This window comes from Nylanderia fulva, unplaced genomic scaffold, assembly GCF_048542155.1.
Source record: "Nylanderia fulva isolate GAGA-0341 unplaced genomic scaffold, ASM4854215v1 Scaffold53, whole genome shotgun sequence".
Classification (NCBI taxonomy): domain Eukaryota; kingdom Metazoa; phylum Arthropoda; class Insecta; order Hymenoptera; family Formicidae; genus Nylanderia; species Nylanderia fulva.
The window spans coordinates 744,392-764,699 of NW_028190621.1; the positions used below are offsets into that span (position 1 = coordinate 744,392).

Sequence of the window (20,308 nt, forward strand, 5' to 3'; positions counted from 1 at the left end):
TGGGGCCGCTGTTGAGTAAACAAGTGTTATTTCGCTTCACAATTTTGACAGCTGAAACATATATATACATATACACACACACATATATATATATATATATATATATATATATATATATATATATATAAAACCGCGCCATGAGAGAATCAAAACCGCCAACCGTTCTATGCACGATTTATCGATAAACACAGAGTAAACCATCAGCTATGCATGTACATACACATATCTGATCGTTTGTGTCGCTGCGAGCTATGAGTTGCTACAGAAACATCAAAATTTTTCAGATACACATCAGGTCCCGATCAAACGTACCGATTCCTTTCTTTTGATCCATCCTGTTCCTGACATGCAAATGTATCTATTAAGGAGATCCTAAACGCCTTTGAGAAGTCAATTGTTTTCTTCCTGTTTTATCGACAAAATGTGAGGTTAGATAAGCTATAAATCTATTTATTGGTTATACGGATTGTTTTTACCTGAAATTAGACCAGGTCAAATTTGGCATAGGATAAAGGAATATAAGTGAATGTTTAGATATTAATTTGGAAGCCAAGTAAACGAGAATAACTCTACCTTCATTTTCATGTGTACACGAAAATGTAGGATAAGTTATTCTCGTTTACTAGGCTTCCAAATTGATATCTAAACATTCATTCTTTTAGAAGTCTGTTGTTTTTTCCTGTTTTATCGACAAAAAATGAGGTTAAATAAACTATAAATCTATTTATTAGCTATATAGATTGTTTCTTACCTGAAATTAGACCAGGCCGGATTGGATAAAGGAATATAGTAAGTGAATGTTTAGATACCAATTTGGAAGTAATATGAATAATTCATCCTATATTTTCGTGCACACATGAAAATGTAGGATGAGTTATTTTCGTTTACTAGGGTTCCAAATTGATATCTAAATATTCACTTATATTCCTTTATCCAATGCCAAATCCGACCTGGTCAAATTTCAGGTAAAAACAATCCGTATAGCCAATAAATCGATTTATAGTTTATCTAACCTCACATTTTGTTGATAAAACAGGAAAAAAATAACAGACTTCTCAAGAACGTTTAGGATCCCCTTAATCTTCCATCGCAAACTTGCATGACAATTCGGCTAGAGGCCAGATCAAAAAAGACGCCGAGAGAGAAAGAGGGAGAAGCTCCCATTGTATGCACACACATTTCATACGCGAGAAAGATAAATAGCTGCTAATTAACGCGAACAGCTGAACCTCGTCATCGGGGATGTAAGAACTCCTTGAGAAAAAAAAGGAGAAAATAGAGAGGAAAAGAAAAAGCTGGAGAGCGGAAAGAAGAACGGAAATGCGCTCCGGAATACATAATACATATATACCACCCCGGAAAAAAGGGATGAATCATTCCGCTGATGGAATAACTACTACCGGGTACTAACGCGATGGCCGCAGCAATTTGTAGACGCCGACGTGCCGGCTTCCAGCGATACAGAATGCGCAAGATAGAGAGAAGGATAGTGTCGGAGAGGCCTTCTCGAGGAGAAAGAGGGTAAAAAGAGGCCGATGAGCCGGCGAAACTTATAATGGAATCATCCTTCTGACCTTATGCCTCACCTGAGGAAGTCTGATGTCTATAGAAAACTAGTTCCCGGTAATTCTTCCTTTGATGCGCGAACCACGTTGCATCTTCTCCTTCTCTCTCTCTCTCTCTCTCCAAGTTATATGTATGTCGCGACACACGTTAGATACATGCGCCGCAGTCAATGGAATGGCGCTCGACCGTAAACTTGACACAATTGCTACTCCTGACGTAACTCAGAATCAGCACAATAGCGTATGCCACCTTCTCCAGGCGCGCCGGAACGAAGACCGGATGAGAGAGAGAGAGAGAGAGAGAGAGAGAGAGAGATGGATGGATGAGAAGACAAAGACAATGAAGGGTGAAGGGAGGGGGGAAAATATGAGAAAGAACAGACCTGAAAGAGATCCGAGGAAAGGTGAAACGTTTCTTCGATGCTGGAGGATGGGTGTCTCTTTACAACGCGCGGCTCTATTTTAACTCTCTTTTTGCTGAATGACGCACGAAATAGAAAAAAAATGCTAAAGTTAAGTTAGCGGCAGTGTAAAGGTGAATATTTAATAATAGAGTGGAGTTTAATTTTGCATCTCTCTTTTTCAGAATGAATGCATCAATGAAAATTATTATTATATGATCGGTTAAAGTGAATCAAAGTTATTCTCGTCGTAGTATATTTATCGGTGATATAAGTTGATATAAGGATTTAAAAATTGCGGAAATAAATTTATAATTTAAATCTTATTTGAAATATTAATTATACGCAGATATAGAAATATTAATTAGTCTTTAAAAATTAATATTAATTATAATTATTCAGAAAATTCAGATTTCACAAGTTTACATGTAGAAAGAATAAGTAGATGAAATTGGAAATTTTTAGTTACGACTCAAAAATGATTTTAAGAGATGAAGTCACCTCTCATAATTGACTGTTTGCTTTTCTTATATCTCGAAAAATATTTGAGATATAAAAAATGTTTTATGATAAGAACATTTTTAATCATATTTAATATTTTGCAAAAATAATTTTTATAAAATTTAATAATTTTGCAACAAAAAATATAATAATTTTTTAATTCTATAATTGTCGTCGCAGCATATTTATCCGATGCGATATCAATTGAGAAGGGTTTCAATATAAATTATTCAAATATTATTAAAAACTATAAAATTTATATTTATTATTGAAAAATAAGAAAAAAATAGATTGAGAGCAAAAAAGGTCGAAAAACTGTCAAGTGAATATGAAAAATTGACAATAACCGTTAAAACGAACCTTACATTTTTATCGTCATTCCAAGAATTCGAAGAACGCTTGTTTACCACTAGACGAACGCCGGGGGTGCAGCAATGGCTATTATTCAGCAATTTCGGCTTTTTCGCCGTAAACAGAGAAAAAGCTAGCGGAGAGAAGAAAAGCGAACGCTCGAGAGTGGATGAACGAGGGGCGAAAGCGAAAGGAAGAGATATGTCTCCCGATGGAAAGACGACTGGTATGGAACGAAGAGTGGGAAAAGAAAGGTAGAGAAAGCTGGAACCCTATTGAGTTCCGAAGACCCGTCGCGGCTTTACCGCCGTTATTTTCCCCGGTGCACATCCCCAGCCCTCATTGTATCGGGGCGTGAGGCTGCGGAGTGAGCATCTGCCCTCCTCCCTTTCCCCCTTTCACCCCGGGACCACTCGAGGTTCCCCGGCTTTTTGTCCAATCATGCGCGCAAAATATTGCCGCCACGGGACAACCTCGACGGTCGAGGTTGCATCGAGGAAAGAGAGAGAGAGAGAGAGAAGAAAAATGGGAAAAAAGGGAAAGACATCGCACCACTCGACCGATGCACCCCGAATGGCAAATATGCACTGTGCATGTGTACCGAAAGATAAGAGTGTCGGGGATCTTTTTCGGATTCTTCGGGGGTTGACCTTTCTCTCTTAAAGTGATCCTGAAGCTCTGTTTTAGTCGTAAAACTCAAAGCTGGTTTTGACCATTAATCTTTTTATTGGCTATGCAGATTGAAACATTTCCGCCCTTTTCGTCCTCCTGTTTGGGTGTATAATACACTGAACAAAATATTTATGTAAAATTAGATGATTATGCTGGTTTTTCCGACCCAGCATAATCATGCGTTATTGCTACTTATACACTGAAAAAAATGACTAAATTAATACAATTTAGTTCAATACTGTCAAATGAATTATTTATTTGAAACTAATAAATATTTATTTGTTTTAAAAAAGATTTTCTTATATTAAATCAATTTTTTATATTAAATAAATATTATTAGTTCTAAATAAATTATTTATTTGACAGTATTGAAATAAATACTTATAAGAATGAATTAATTTTTTTTCAGTGTATGAAAGATTACAGATTATATGTAATTTCATATAAAATATATTAAATATTTTCAAGATTAAAAATATTTCACTGAACATGGAATTACACATAGGAAATGCTAGTAATGCTATTAAATAATGTTATAAATAAAATGGATAAATATTTATAAAAAAAAGTTCTCTAATAAAGTAAAATTAGTAAATTTAAAATTACATATGATTTTTGCATAAAAATAGTAATTTTTCCTATATTTTACATGTATTTTTACATTAATATGTATTTTCACTTTAAAAGAAATGGAAAAATAAATTATAGTGATAAGCAAGTAATTTCCCAATTCTGAACAAGTAATTTCATGTAAAAATACATGGATTTTTTTTAGTGTATATTAATATTTTAATTGTGGAAAAGGATTTATCAACATCATAAATTTATGAGTTCAAGTACCAATATTTTGATTGATTATACCGATTGATAAATCCTTTCTCACAATTAAAGTAATAATATTAACAAACTGGGAGACTCTATAATTTCATGTAAAAAAGTAAAAAATTACATCCTTTTTTACATAAAATTGTAGCGTTCACAATTCGTTATTATTAGTACTTTAATTGTGAAAAAGGATTTTTTAATGTAGCCAATAAAATGATTCATGATCGAATCCAACTTCGCTAAAATAGGGTCACCTTAAGTGTCTCGGATGGTACGATAAATTCCCTGATTTCGACCACTTTTTGATAGGTGCGCAAGCGCAGAATTTAATCGACGCTCGGCGGATTTATATGCATCTGTAATCGAGTTTTCGTTTCGAGTACATTTTAAAGCCGAGAGTTTCATTATCGCTCGTTTTTCACCGCGTTACCTTTCGCGTTTCGCGCGCATAATGGCGCGAGTTTGTCGCATTAATGAGTGGCAGACGTGCATTGTTTACGCGCAATTGAAAGCTTTAGATTTCATTTTGTAAAGAGCCATTTCGATGTATCCCATACGAGAGGGAGAGAGAGAGAGAGAAAGAGTGGTACTCAATTGACGTTACGATAAACGCTGCGCGTAAATAAATTTCATATAAAATGTGTGCAATTTTGAAAAAGAAATGTACGCGATACACCGTCATAATCGATATTCTGGTCTCCAGCAGTAGAGATATGGAAGCGTAAAAAGTAACCGCGTGTGTTTATTTGAACAAATAAAATTCCTTTTTATTTGTACGCGAGTCACGAAACACACCTGGTTGCTTTAATCTTAACATGTTGTTGCAGTTTCTCTATAGTATTTTTCCAGATTAGTGGAGAGATATCTTCGATCTTGATTTTCCACTTGTAATACACTCGTTCCATTTTTCGCAATTTAACGTGAAGCACATATATACACACACCCAGCATGTTTTAACTAAAATTTCCGCGATTTTAAATAAAAAAAAAATATCAAAATAATGAATTATAAAATTCTTTGCTTTTTGCATTTCATCCGTATTTTTCGTCTGTTAAATAATCACGATTTTTATAAATATTATAGAAATATATATATATATTTTTACAAAATATGTTTATAAATTTCTCGTATATGAAACTCGACAAAAAATATCTCACGTGGCATAATTTAAAAATGCCAGAAGAGCCATAAAAAATTACCATTATATATAAAATGGTAATTTTTTATAGACCTTCTGGCATTTTTTTACATTTTGTTATATATATCTATAAAATTATTATATTGTATATAGGTACATATATGTATATATAAAGGTAATTTTTTATATAGCTCTCCTGGCATTTTTAAATTTATATATATGAATATATACAGTACCCTCCATAAGTTTGGATACACCTTACATTTTACAGTTAAACAATCGTATGGCAGCGATCTGTGTAGATTTTTTGTATCAATAAATCGTAAAATATTTAAATAACATTTTTATTTATGACAGATCGCTGTCATGCGATTGTTTAACTGTCAAATGTAAAATGTCTCCAAACTTGTGAAGGGTACTGTATGCAATAAATAACAAATATCCATTTATAAGACTGTTTTTTGTTATCACCATTAATAATATACTGATAAAAAATATTCCATTAAGTTTATATTCTTGCATGTTACGAATATCTAATTAAAGAATATTTCTTTAGAGAATTTTTCTCTTAAATTAAGAGGATCCTTTTAACAGACCTGTGCAAATTTTTTGTATAAATAAATCATAAAATAAATATAAAATATTTAAATGACATTTTTATTTATAACATATCGCTGCATTTTTCATGCAATCCTTTAACTGTAAAATGTAAGGTGTTTCCAAACTTATGGAAGGTACTGTATACAATTTTCGTTCAAATTGTATATATATATATATATGTATGTATGCGAACGAGAATTGCATATTTTTCCGAGGCCATACTCGCGTGTATAACGCATCGCGCAGGTTTTCGGAGTTAAATAGCGCATTTCCGATTTTTTTCGCACGGGTAATCGAATAACTGTCGAGATACGTTTGCTTCTACATCGCTCCTGTTTCAATTATACCGCGTTTACAACGCGCGTATTTCGCGCACAATTACACGTGACCATCCGTGTATGGCAAAGTTCGGCCGCGTAGGCGAAACGAGTATATGGTATCGCGAACAAGAGGCCATTACACGAGAGTAAACTTGGATCTACAACCTACAGAGAGTTTCTCTCTCACGGATGGATGAATCGAACAGCGGAAAACGCTCGCCTTGATAAAAAGATTCGCCCCCTTCAACCCTCTCTCTTTCGGTCTATTTATATATATATACATATACAGGCTATTTTTTAATGTCCCATCTTAAACATTTTTTCCTACATCGTTTACAACAACAAAAAAAATACGTACAAGTGTTGTTCAATTTTAAGGGACACATATGAGAGTGATTGTCAATTTGTTTATAGATGGAGGTAATTTTAAGAAATACTAAATTATTACACTGTAAAAAAATTTGTTAACTTGACGAAACCTTTCAACTAAATATTATTTTGTTAATTGAACATATAAAAATATTTAATAAATTAAATGTGACATATATATTAAATCTAACAAAATATATATTTGACTTGAATACTAGTATATGTTCAATTAACAAAATAGTGATTTAGTTGAAAGGTTTAGTCAAGTTAACAAATTTTTTTTACAGTGCACTTTTTTAAAATAAAAACCGATTTTTTTCTTTCAACAAAAATCGTAGACAAGAGCTTTCTTGAGTTCTTTATGAGTTATAGAATTTTTTAATTTTTGAAATATATATATATATATATATATATATATATATATATATATATATGTATGTATATATACATGCAGGCTATTTTAATGTCCCACCTTAAACATTTTTTACTGCCTTTTACAAAAAAAAAAAAAAAAAATACGTACAAGAGTTGTTTAATTCTAAGGAAGACATAAGAATAATTATCAATTTGTTTATAGATGAAGATAATTTTAAGAAATATTAAATTATCACTTTTTTAAAATAAAAACCGACTTTTTTCTTTCAACAAAAGTTGTAGACTCTCATCGAGATAAATCCAAATAATATGATTAGTTATATATGTATAAGGGTTTTCTTGAGTTTTTTATGAGTTATAGAATTTTTTAATTTTTGAAATATTAATATTCGAAAAAAGCATTTCGAGAGGTACTTTCTGCTGGAATTAAATTATTTTGTGTTTTTTAATGGTCATATTGAATAGTTATTGCATGATAGTTTATCGAATTACTTTAATGAGATCAAAATGGATTATCGAAAAAGGATTATCGCGAGAGGTAGGATATATGATCAAAGTGGTAGGGTTGTGGAAATAATTTCAGAGCTTCTGAAAGGAGATATGCTCGTGTAGCTAGAAAAGTGCTTCTAGAGAGACCTCACATCTGTTTTATAAATATACTTCTCGACATGCAGAGCACCAAAATTCCAAAATTGTATAACTTGTGGAAAATTTAAGAAAACTCTTCACTAATACATATTAGTTGTACTCGTCTTGATAAAACTTACAACTTTATTTTTTAAAAAATTGTGATTCCATTTTACAAAAGTAAAAATTAATGAATTTGTTGTTTTGAAAATATCGCTATCTTGAAGTCAAACATTTTTTATAAAATGAGTAAAAGGCGTGAGAAAAAATATTTAAGATGAGATATTAAAATTGTCCATCCTGTATAGACATATACATAGGATATTTCTAAAAAAGTGCGAAAATTTTTCTTGTCCAAAATTTGAGAAAAAAATTAAAAACCTAATTTTAACCCTCTAATTATCACCTGCCGTTTTGGAAGAATGTAAATTCTCAGATAGGAATATAAGCAGAAATTACATTTATGAAAAACTCCTTAATTTTCGACAAAAAATAATTCCTAAAATTTTTCGTATTTATTTAAAACCACCTTGTATAAATATATCTTTTTCGCAAAGGTAAAATTGTGACATTTCGTTGGGCGCCATTTTTGCGTTGCGTCGCGATCATAAAATTGCAGATTTCTGTCACGTTTAAAAGAATCAAACGTTCTAACACATAATTTTAAATGCTCACATTCCGGTTTATTAAAAAGTTCTAAGAAAAATTGAATTGGGGTTGTTAGTTTCATCCTTTTATAACAATATAGGGAAAGATTTAAAAAATATTAATAAATACCCATTTTATCAATAAAAAATATCCATCAAATTTTATTTTTTTTGTTCAACATTTGAGAAAAAAATTAAAAACTTAATTTTCACCTGCCGTTTTGGAAGAATATAAATTCTCAGGGAGGAATATAAGGAGAAATTACATTTATGAAAAACTCTTCTTAATTTTCGACAAGAATAATTCCTAAAATTTTTCGTATTTATTTAAAACCACCGTATATAAATATATCTTTTTCGCAAAGGTGAAATCGCGACATTTGGGCGCCATTTTTGCGTTGCGTCGCGATCATAAAATCACAGATTTCTGTCACGTTTAAAATAATCAAACGTTCTAACACAATTTTAAATGCTCACATTCCGGTTTATTAAAAAGTTCTAAGAAAAATTGAATTGGGGTTGTTAGTTTCATCCTTTTATAACAATATAGGGAAAGATTTAAAAAATATTAATAAATACCCATTTTATCAATAAAAAATATCCATCAAATTTTATTTTTTTTGTCCAACATTTGAGAAAAAAATTAAAAACTTAATTTTTACCTGCCGTTTTGGAAGAATATAAATTCTCAGGGAGGAATATAAGAAGAAATTACATTTATGAAAAACTTTTCTTAATTTTCGACAAGAATAATTCCTAAAATTTTTCGTATTTATTTAAAACTACCGTGTATAAATATATCTTTTTCGCAAAGGTGAAATCGCGACATTTGGGCGCCATTTTTGCGTCGCGTCGCGATCATAAAATCGCAGATTTCCGTAACGAAACGCTATGCAAACTGCGCGCAACGCGACACGGCCGTAATTATGCGCCTTCTCTAACGATTATTGCACCTCGGGACGCGACTCCGTTACCGAGATTACTCTAGTCTGGCTGCATCGTAACACCTGTCTAATGCTCGCGACCGCTGCACAACGTCATGTAAAGTAATTCTCGTTTCGCCAATTTCTGTTCGCGACGCGAACAATGCTCGAGTTCCTCCGCTTCCGCTTTCTTCTCCCCTTCTTCCTCTGGTGCGATAAAAAGAAACGCTGGACGCGACATTGTGTGTAAAAACCGGTACGAGGGAAGAGACGGATCGTTGTGTCTCTCCCTGAGACTCTTGTGACCCCCTTCCTCCTGTCGCATCGTGATTTCCGGTGCGCTAATCATTCGCCACCGCCGCAAGCCGGTTTCCGCCCCGGCTCGTTTTCCATACCGTTACTGTGCCTTATTAATTACGACGGCACTCGGCATGCATATTCCGCGGTGTAACGCCAATTAATTTTCCCGAGAGCACGAGAATTAATGTCAAAGGGAGAATGAAAACGCGGAAGGCAATTGCCGACGACGACGACGACGACGACGACGACGTCGAGCAACGATGACGGCATTTCCGCTGTAAATAGTGTGTCGCACATAGAAGCTCGAAAGGGATCGTCGAGACTCTCTCTCTCTCTCTCATCAAGGTAACTCAGTTCAATAATGATTCATTAATTTCGAAGAGAGATCGATTTCACATCGCGAGCTCATTAAATATTCCAATTTGACATGTTACCATATTGACTCAAGTTAGTTATTTGCAGTGTTGTATTTAGATAATTTCAAAATTAGCTAAAGATGAGATGAAAATATGTAAATTTATCTTAAATAAAATGATTTTGTTTTAAAATATATATATATGTATACATATATGGTGATTCATCTAGATAATTTCCCCCTAGATAATATTATCTTTTAAGATTGCTTATGTAAGTAGTTATTAAAAAAATGTAAATTATAAAAGAGATATAAAAATATATTCATATTTTTATTTATAAGTTTCTATCGAGTTAGTTACTTGCAGTATTCTACTTACAAGGGACATGTCACAACTGTCCGGAACCGATTTGATTCTCCTTGAAATATGTTGTTAAATACACAAATCTAAAAGACACGTATTTTTTTATACGTGCGCAATTTGAGTTTTAAGGGGTGAAACACCCCTTTAAAGAATAACGGTATTTTTCTTTAGGATCAAATATCTGCTAAACTATAAGAGATATAAAGAAAAAACGTACAACAAATTTTAATGGCTTGAAGAGTACTTTAAAGTTATATGAACAAAAATTTTTTTTTTTTTTTTTTTTTTTTAAAAAACCCTCACCACCTAATTTTTTTTTTCAAAATTAAAAATTTTGTTTTACCTAATTTAAAGCTTATTTTTTTCCAAATTCAACCATGTGTAATAAAGTTATGTTACGAAATATCATTTTCGAAAATTAATTATAAACGCTCCCGTATATACGCTCATCCGTGCTATGTGCGTAAGTAATTACCGTCGAACAATAAAATATATAAAAAATGTTTTTGTATAATTCTTATTTATGTTTTCTATGTATTTATAACTGCGTATTGTGTATATTTAGATTTAAAAAAAAATTTTTAAATATAATTAATAAGAATTTTTTAAATATACCCCCTGCTTTCTTATTATTTCTTTAATATTTAATTTCTTCTATAAAAATTAAAAACAATTATATTTTATAATAAAATTATTTTTTAATTGAATCTTGCGAATACCAATGTCGCAATATTTGGCATAAACAAATTTTATATCTTACGTTAAATGAATCATAAGATAAGATTATGTGTACGTGTTCCAGATAAGTTATAATTTTTACAATAAAATCTTTAATACGTTAAAATAAATAATAAAATAAGATTATGTGATGACGTATTTCTGATAAGTTAATATAAATTGTTCATGTAGCAGCATAATTCTCACAGTCGGTGTAGTCTTTTCGTTGTAATAATATCTGTGTAAACTGTTCTTTTATTGCAATAGAAAGCAAAATATAACATCTTTGAATATGATTATCAATCCGCTTAACGTTGTTAGACTTTTATTGGTGTCAATAAATTCAATATATTTAACAGAAACGCCAGTAACTGAAGCAGAAGTGGAATTAAAGGAAAACATTAAAAAAATATTACTGGATAGCGTTTTTCATTATAATGGGGTGGAAGTAACGGAAGAAATATATCTCGATTATGAAGAACCTTATAAATTACATAGTTTTGAAATAATTGAAGATGACGAAGAAGCATGGCATGAAGATAGTTTAAATTCTCATCCTCATTGTTCAAATGATGATACAAATTTTGATAGTTCTTATAAAAGACGAGCTGTTGAGTATTGGCGATTTCGGGACACTGATGAAAACAGTAATGACAGAAAAAGGAATCGTCCTCTAAGAGTAGTACAAAATAAATTTAGAAGAGTTTCATCTGAACGTCAGTTAAGGCGATGGGAAGAACAAATACAATCAGGTGGAAGTCGTACAGAAAAATTATCTTACATCTCCAAATTTACACATGATAAATTTACTGCAGCTGTCGAATCAGGATTCATGGTTCATGATATTGATTTAAAAAGATGGGCTTTACAAGCTCAAGAAGAAATAGGAAATTTAAATCCTATATTTAAAGCATCTCACAGTTGGATAGCAAGATTTAAGAAGTCTCACCGAATTGTTTCAAGAAAAGTTACGAAGTTTGTCACTAGAAGAACATTAGAAGATTCTGCTGATTTGCAAAAATCAGCTGATGATTTTCTGGAAACAGTAAAACCTCTTATTGAACAGTTTGGATCTGAAAATATTTACAATTCAGATCAAAGTGGTTTCCAATTGGAACTTCACTCTGGAAGATCATTGTCTAACCAGGGAGAAAAGAAAGTAGAACGTGTCGTGCAATCCATATCATCAACAACCCATTCATATACGATACAACCAATAATATCCTGTAATGGCAATTTGTTGTCCCCTTTATTTATTGTATTAAAAGAAGCTAATGGTAAATTTGGACCAAGAGTACAAGAAAATTTATTTAAAGCAGAAAATGTTATTGTAAAAGCATCGAAATCTGGTAAAATGACATCAGGTATTTTCCTTTTATAATTACTTTTTTTAACAACCTTATTTTATTTAACAATTTAATAAGAGTCATAAAAAAACTATTAAATTAACATTTATATTTTGTACAGATCATTTTAAAATGTGGTTAGAAGAAGCTTATTTCGCAAACATTGGTCCTAATAGCGTTCTTCTTATCGATTCATGGACTGGACATTGCCCCAATATGATTTCGGATTTAACACCTCCTGGAACACATATTACTACTATGATAATACCGAAAGGAACTACAGGGAAAATACAACCATTAGATGTTTATGGATTCAGAATTTGGAAAAATTTTGCTAAAAGATTTTCAGATGCGGTTTTACTGTTGGAAAGTAATATAAACTTACATGAACGAAATAATATAATAAAATTGCAATCTTTGATACATAATCAATTGTCATCCCCACGATATCAAAACTTATTTAAATATTCGTGGTTTAAAAGTGGTTATACGAATGAAAGACCAGACGAATTCGAAAATCCAGTACACTTTAGTTTAGACGAAACTTTAACAAAATGTGATATCGAAGGTTGCAATAATATAGCTGTAGTAAGATGTTCTTGGTGCAAGAAGTCATTATGTTTGAAACATTTTTTTGTCGAATATCATTATTGTAATGTGTATAATGAGTGAATAATATAAAATGCAAATACATTTTTAAAAAAATCTAAATATACACAATACACAGTTATAAATACATAGAAAACATAAATAAGAATTATACAAAAACATTTTTTATATATTTTATTGTTCGACGGTAATTACTTACGCACATAGCACGGATGAGCGTATATACGGGAGCGTTTATAATTAATTTTCGAAAATGATATTTCGTAACATAACTTTATTACACATGGTTGAATTTGGAAAAAAATAAGCTTTAAATTAGGTAAAACAAAATTTTTAATTTTGAAAAAAAAAATTAGGTGGTGAGGGTTTTTTAAAAAAAAAAAAAAAAAAAAAAAATTTTTGTTCATATAACTTTAAAGTACTCTTCAAGCCATTAAAATTTGTTGTACGTTTTTTCTTTATATCTCTTATAGTTTAGCAGATATTTGATCCTAAAGAAAAATACCGTTATTCTTTAAAGGGGTGTTTCACCCCTTAAAACTCAAATTGCGCACGTATAAAAAAATACGTGTCTTTTAGATTTGTGTATTTAACAACATATTTCAAGGAGAATCAAATCGGTTCCGGACAGTTGTGACATGTCCCTTGTTAGATAATTTAAAAATTAGCTAGATAAAGATGAGATAAAAATATGTAAATTCAGCTTAGATAAGATGATTTTGTTTTAAAATATATGTATTTAGATATATAAAAGATAAAATTATATAATGATTCATCTAGATAATTTCCAGATAATATTATTTTTTAAGATCGCTTATGTAAGCACAGTTATTAAAAAAAAAAAGTAAATTATAAAAGGGATATAAAAGTATATTTATATTTTTATTTATAAGTTTCTAGGAATGCCGGAGCGACGGCCGAACTCCGATAGGTTAGCACCACACATACCTAAACATATGCACGTATACAACACATACGCGTGAAAATGTTTTTAATATATAACTTTTTTATTAGACTTGCAATCTCACTTTTAATCGTTTACTAATAATTCTTCATATTATCCTTACCGCGTATACTATATTTCATGCACAGACAGACCGCAGAATTTTTTTATTAAATAAGTATTGTTACGAACTGACACAAAGAAGTTGATAACAAAACTGTAATTTTTTTATTTTTATATGATTTATATATGCAATCACATAGCTAATGCGGTCCGTTTTTATAAGTACTTTAATCGTGGAAAAGGATTTATTCATCAGTATAGTCAATAAAGAGTTATTTAAAAAAAAATAAATATTCGTATTCGGTCGGTAAAAACATACCTCCGGCATCCCCTTAAGTATTTTTATGTGCTATGATTTTAAACCAAATTATCTAAACATTATATTAGATAATTCGATAAAGCTAACATTTTTTTTGCAGATGTAGAAAATATATATTTTTATTAAATACAGACAAAAGGTGACACCAAAATTTCATCTAGATGAGATCATCTATATATAATTTTATAATATATAACAGCAAACGCACTGGTTACTTGCCTGTAACTTTTGAGCGAAATTTTAAAACTGAACTGTCAAAAGTACACAAGTTCCAATTTGAATTAATTATTGAAGCATCCTGAAAATTCAAATCAGAGATACAAAATTGTTTAACTTTAATCTCTGAAAAATAGCAGCAGAACGTCTCTGGAGGAGAGTATCTCCTTAAGTAAAGAGGATTTTGCACGGGGTACTTATTTTCCATAAATGTAAATATATACTCTGGAACGAGTAAATATATTAGACGTAAAACGTTTATTCTCTCCCCCGGGGCGCGTACGAGTTCTCTCTTTGTACAAATGAATGCACAAATATATATATATATATATACCCGGTTATTAATTAAAGCCCGGGAAGGTCCATAAGAGAAATAGAGTTTCCCCTCTCTATTTTCTTTAAAATTTACGCTAACGACGTTAGTTTTGTGTTTCCACGGTTCCTATCTCGCGCAGCATCGCTATCTCCACCGCGAGATCTCATTTCGCTTCGCACTTCGTTCCCTTCTCTCTCTCTCTTTCTTAAAACTTTGGATTATGAGTGCTTGTGAATTCAGCTTGAAAAATCAATCGAAACTTTCTTAGGTTTTATTCGCGCGCCGCGGAAGGAGCCATTGAGGTTTCTTAAATTTCTGTACTTAGAAATTCTGTTACGGTTACACGCCCGGACTATCCAACTAGAAAGGAAATATTGAAGTCGAAGCTTCAGCTTTCTCTCTCTCTCTTTTTCTATCATGATAATTTAATTTCGTTGCAACTTATTTCCCTTTGTGTCCATGTGTCACTAGTTTCATCATTTTTTATCTTTCCAACACTGTTTAACAAAAAAGAATTAACCGGAACGAGACTAGTCGTTTCTTATAGCTTTTGAATGGTGAATGTGAATCTGACTTCCAAATTATTTCATTACGTCACAATTTTAAGAAATGTTTAATTAATGTTGTAAAAAAGACCTGTTTTCACGAACAGGTTATATTATAGCTACAATATGTGACGTGCTAGAAAAGTTTTATTGCAATTAAAATGAAGTATGTTGTTAGGACTTTTAACTCTTAAAAGAAATTTTTGATGTCGATTGTGGTTCATAAGATATCCATGGTTAAATGGGATGTATTGCAAAAGTTAGCTGTGATTTAGATCATTGATTTACCAAATAAATTTCAATTATATTTATTTAAATTAAATATAAATTCAGTGTCAAAATTGTCAAATTCAAAATGGTGGATTCAATATGATGGATTTTTATATAAAAAAACATTTTTTTAATTTTGACATCTCTCATATATTGAGTATTATTTTGAATTTTTGACGTTGAATTCGTATTCAATGACATAAAAAATCCTTCAAGCTATTTTAGTCAATGATCTAATTATAAGTCACGGCTAACTCTTTCGCAACAAATTCTTTTTGAGGGTTAAAAGTCCTAATAATATATTTTATTTTGATTGCAATAAAACTTTTCCAGCTCGTCATATATTATAATTATATTATAAAATATGACAAAGTTCGTGAAATTAGGCCATTTTTGCAACTTTAATTAAAATTTTCTCCAAATTATGACGTAATGGAATAATTTGAAAACTAGATTCGTATTCAACATCCAAAAAACTATAAAAAACGATTATTCCTGTTCAAAAAACAGTCATTTTTGTTGAACAATGTAAGAGGTCTGTTCATTTTAACTAAACTGGCTAGTTCATAATTTATCTTTTTTATTCCATTTTTATTGGAACCAGTCAGTTCAGCTGAAAAGAACAGACCTAATATATGGGTGGGTATCATTTTTATGTTTTTTTTTTGCATTGCAACAAAGCTAACATTAAGCATAACACTAACCCTAACCTAACCCTAACTTTTCTTTTTAATACTACAAAGCCAATTTGAAGACCCCAGAAACTTCGTAGTTTTTTATCTCAAAATAGGACCCAACATCTTATAGGTTGTCCTTCGATTCTATCGTAACCTAACGTTACTTAAGTTTCTTCAAAGCAGCTGCTGAGCATCGAGCATTCTTTCCCGTTATATTTTAGTAGGTCTCCGAATACAAAGGTCCTTTGTATTTTTGGTTTCGCAGGAAAGACACAGCATTTAAAGTAAAGTTCCTTTTGGAAACCCGTTCATTGACACAAGAGTTAAATTGCCATAATTCTTCGAGAACATATGATATCCGTTGCAGATTCTGTTAGAATCTGTTAGTCTCTTTCCTATTGTAAAATTAGTTTTGTGATCATCGGTTGAATTAGGACGGGAAAATTAAATAGGAACGGCGTAGGATGAAAGAAAGAGAGGAAGAAAACGCCACGGGGGACTGCGTATTAAAAAAGTATCTAACGGACCGAAGACACGCACGCAGTCCGAAGTGGAACGAACGGAATGAAAATTACACAGTGGATATAATAAAGCGCAGATCATACGCGGAGATGCGCGAGAGCGTAATTTCGTCCGCGGGCTCAAAGACCCTAATGACGGTCTATTCCCGCGTATTCGCGAGAATATATCGCGCGTTTCGACTTTTCGTTCGTTCACCGTTCATTTTTTTCCATCCTCTTTTCCCGGTCCAGTTCCCGCGATACCCTCTCGAAATATTCGCCGCACAATTTTTCACAATTTCATTATATTCGGAAACGACTATTTCGCGCGTGTAATTTCCTTTTCTCCGCCGCCTTTTTTTTTGTATATTTGAATTCGGTCTCTATCTTTCACGCTGTTTTACTATTGAACGCCTCGCAAAAAACACGAGTGGAGAAAGAAAGAGATCGCGCGTACTCTACTTTAGAAATTTCTGGCGAAACAAGAAAAGAGACAAAAATATATTCGCGGGGAAAATATATAGAGGAAATGGAAACGTTTAAAAATTTCATCATTGTTTTTATAAAAGCACGCGCTCTCCGCTCGGTTCTTATGTATCTCGCAGTCATCCGTCTGCTTTCGCGTGACGTACGAATAAGCTGGTTGATCTTGAAAAATAGTACTCTATATTTTCCGCCATTTTCCCTCCTAACTATAACTAAAGAGAAGGAAGGTGCATGAATAAATTTTGAAATATAATAACGTAAATAGGGGGTAGATTTTTCCTCTTTTCTTTTCCTCGGAGATGACGTCGATCGAGTTCCAAAACATAGAGAAATTCTAGAAACGCTCCGTAATATTATGGAATTACTCCATAACTAGCTACATACTCACGATTATTTTATATATTAATATATACAAGGTGTCCCAGATTTGAAGTCGTTAATATGAGATTCCTAAAATTATTTGGAAATGATTTTCTATCAACGAAAATATCAAAAGCGGTTATCATTCTTTACCATCGTTATAATTAAAAGTTTTAAATTAAAATTCTATTAAATTAAATTCGACCTGAAAATAACTAAAAATGTAATTTTGTTGATATTTCTACAAGACTTAGTTCGCAAAAAAACTGATAACTAGAAAATTACTGATGTCTCCGAAGAAAAATCAAACAATCCCGAGGATCCGCCGTTAATGGGATGCTGCAATTGTTCTGTTTTACCGATTTTAAGTTAGGTTAAGTTCACTTTTTATTGAATATACAGATTGAAAAATCCTCCGAATCTTTTGATACAAGCTTTTAATCTCATTTTTATTATTTCTGTATTATTCTTTCATGTTATCTCTATTGGGAGCGCCATATTTTGTGCACAAATAAACTGTATAACTTTTGTATTAAATAAATATTGTTATGAGCTAATGCAAGAGGCCGATAAAAACTGTAAATTTTTAACTTTTATTATTTCTTTATATGAAATTACAGCGCTCTCCGTCCATTATTATCAGTACTTTAATTGTAGAGAACGATTTTTCAATCTGTATAGTCAATAAAAAGAAAAACCATTAAACTCAAAATCGGTAAAACAGTCATGGTCAGCATCACCTTAAGGGGATCCTAAACGTCTTTGAGCAGTTTGTTATTTTTGCCTTATTTTATCGACAAAATGTGAAGTTAGGTAAACTCTAAATAGGTTATTCTTTTTATTGGCAGTTTGTACATACAAAATAAGACCAGGCCGGATTTGGCATTAGATAAAGGAATATAAGTGAAGGAGTATTTCGTGCACACATGAAAATGTAGGATGAGTTATTTTCGTTTACTAGGCTTCCAAATTGATATCTGAACATTCACTTATATTCCTTTATCCAATCCGGCCTGGTCTAATTTCAGGTAAGAAACAATCCATATAGCTAATAAATAGATTTATAGTTTATTTAACCTCATTTTTTGTCGATAAAACAGGAAAAAACAACAGACTTCTGAAAGAATGAATGTTTAGATATAAATTTGGAAGCCTAGTAAACGAGAATAACTTATCCTACATTTTCGGGTACACATGAAAATGTAGGATGAGTTATTCTCGTTTACTAGGCTTCCAAATTGATATCTAAACATTCACTTATATTCCTTTATCCAATGCCAAATCTAGCCTGGTCTTATTTTGTATGTACAAATTGCCAATAAAAAGAATAACCTATTTATACTTTATTTGACCTCACATTTTGTGTTGATAAAACAGGAAAAAACAACAGATTTCTCAAGAACATTTAGGATCCTCTTAATGGACGATCCTGTGAATTTGGGACACCCCGTATATATACCTTTCGTGCAGCTCGCAAAATTATGCGGCCGTTTTTCCCCGACGGTTCCCGTCCCGCGAATCATCTGCGCGCGTTATTTTTTCACGCTCGATGTCCTTCGGGCAAAACGTCTTGTTACCTTCGCATTGTTGCCGAGAAACGAGAATGTTATGATAGGCATTGCGCGGGCGCTCCATTTTGCGGATTTCCGAGAAGGAGAGAAGACAGCTCTCTCTCTCTCTCTCTCTCTCTCTCTCTCTCTCTTTCCTTCTGCCACCCCTTTTCACCCTCCCCGAGGTATCGAATATCCCGCTCACGCTTATCTTACTTTCAATGGATGGGGAAAATTCTGCTGCCTTGCTCTTTTCAGAGGCCGCGGCCGGACTGACACTACGGTGACAGGTAAGAGAGACGGCAATTGAAATAACAAGAAGAACGTTAAGGAGGAAGCCGGGCATGAGAATGGCCGACGTAAAAGAAGGGGGAGATGACGATTCTCCGAGTTTCTTTCAAAAGAATCCGCGCCGCACCCGGCATCTTCCGTTCTAGATACGCGGGGGATGAGAGAACTCATGGGAGGGGTGTGTTCTCTCAAAAAATTTGTGTCCTTTCAAACCGATCTCTCGCACAATGCGACCTTCGGGGCACGATGTATATGTATACATTTTCCGCATCCTTTTCGTGCGAATGGCGCCCTATTCGGAACTTTTGTGAGGCCAGTCTCTCCCTGGTCAGATCGATTATTGTTCGGTGACGATCGATTTTCTGGAGAGTGAATAAATTTTCACACCTACTTGCATTTATAGTTTTTTCATTACTACGAAATTCGAACTCTTATAGACTTTTGATTATGACGTAAAAAAAGAAAGATTAAAATATTTAAAAATCTAAAGTTCAACTTTGATTAGATAAGATTCTTATAAATGAGATTTTTGAAATAATCTTTAAATAAGATTTTTAAATCAATAATCTCTTATTTAATTTTAAGTTATTTTAATTGAGCTATAATTCGTGAGAAAATTTGGGACAGTATAATCTATCTATAATTTTATATTAGAAAAATCACTTTTAAATAATACCTACATAATTCAGTCACGATAAAAGTTTGGATATAGAATTTTAATTTATAATTGTGTATTTTATACATTTGGCTTTACTAACAATAAGTTT

The 20,308-nt window shown here is 32.0% G+C and overlaps 2 protein-coding genes across 2 annotated transcripts in view; one reads left to right on the forward strand and one right to left on the reverse strand.

The window, feature by feature from the left end:
• The window catches only part of Toll-6 (Toll-like receptor 6), a 96,406-nt gene that overhangs the window by 52,815 nt on the left and 23,283 nt on the right, over positions 1-20,308 (reverse strand). The gene's annotated exons all lie outside the window — the stretch shown is intronic.
• LOC146721188 (uncharacterized) lies at positions 11,113-13,654 on the forward strand. The gene is made up of 2 exons (XM_085487299.1): positions 11,113-12,414; positions 12,518-13,654. The coding sequence occupies exons 1-2, from the start codon at positions 11,343-11,345 to the stop codon at positions 13,066-13,068; spliced, it is 1,623 nt and encodes a 540-aa protein (XP_085343425.1). The 5' UTR covers positions 11,113-11,342; the 3' UTR covers positions 13,069-13,654.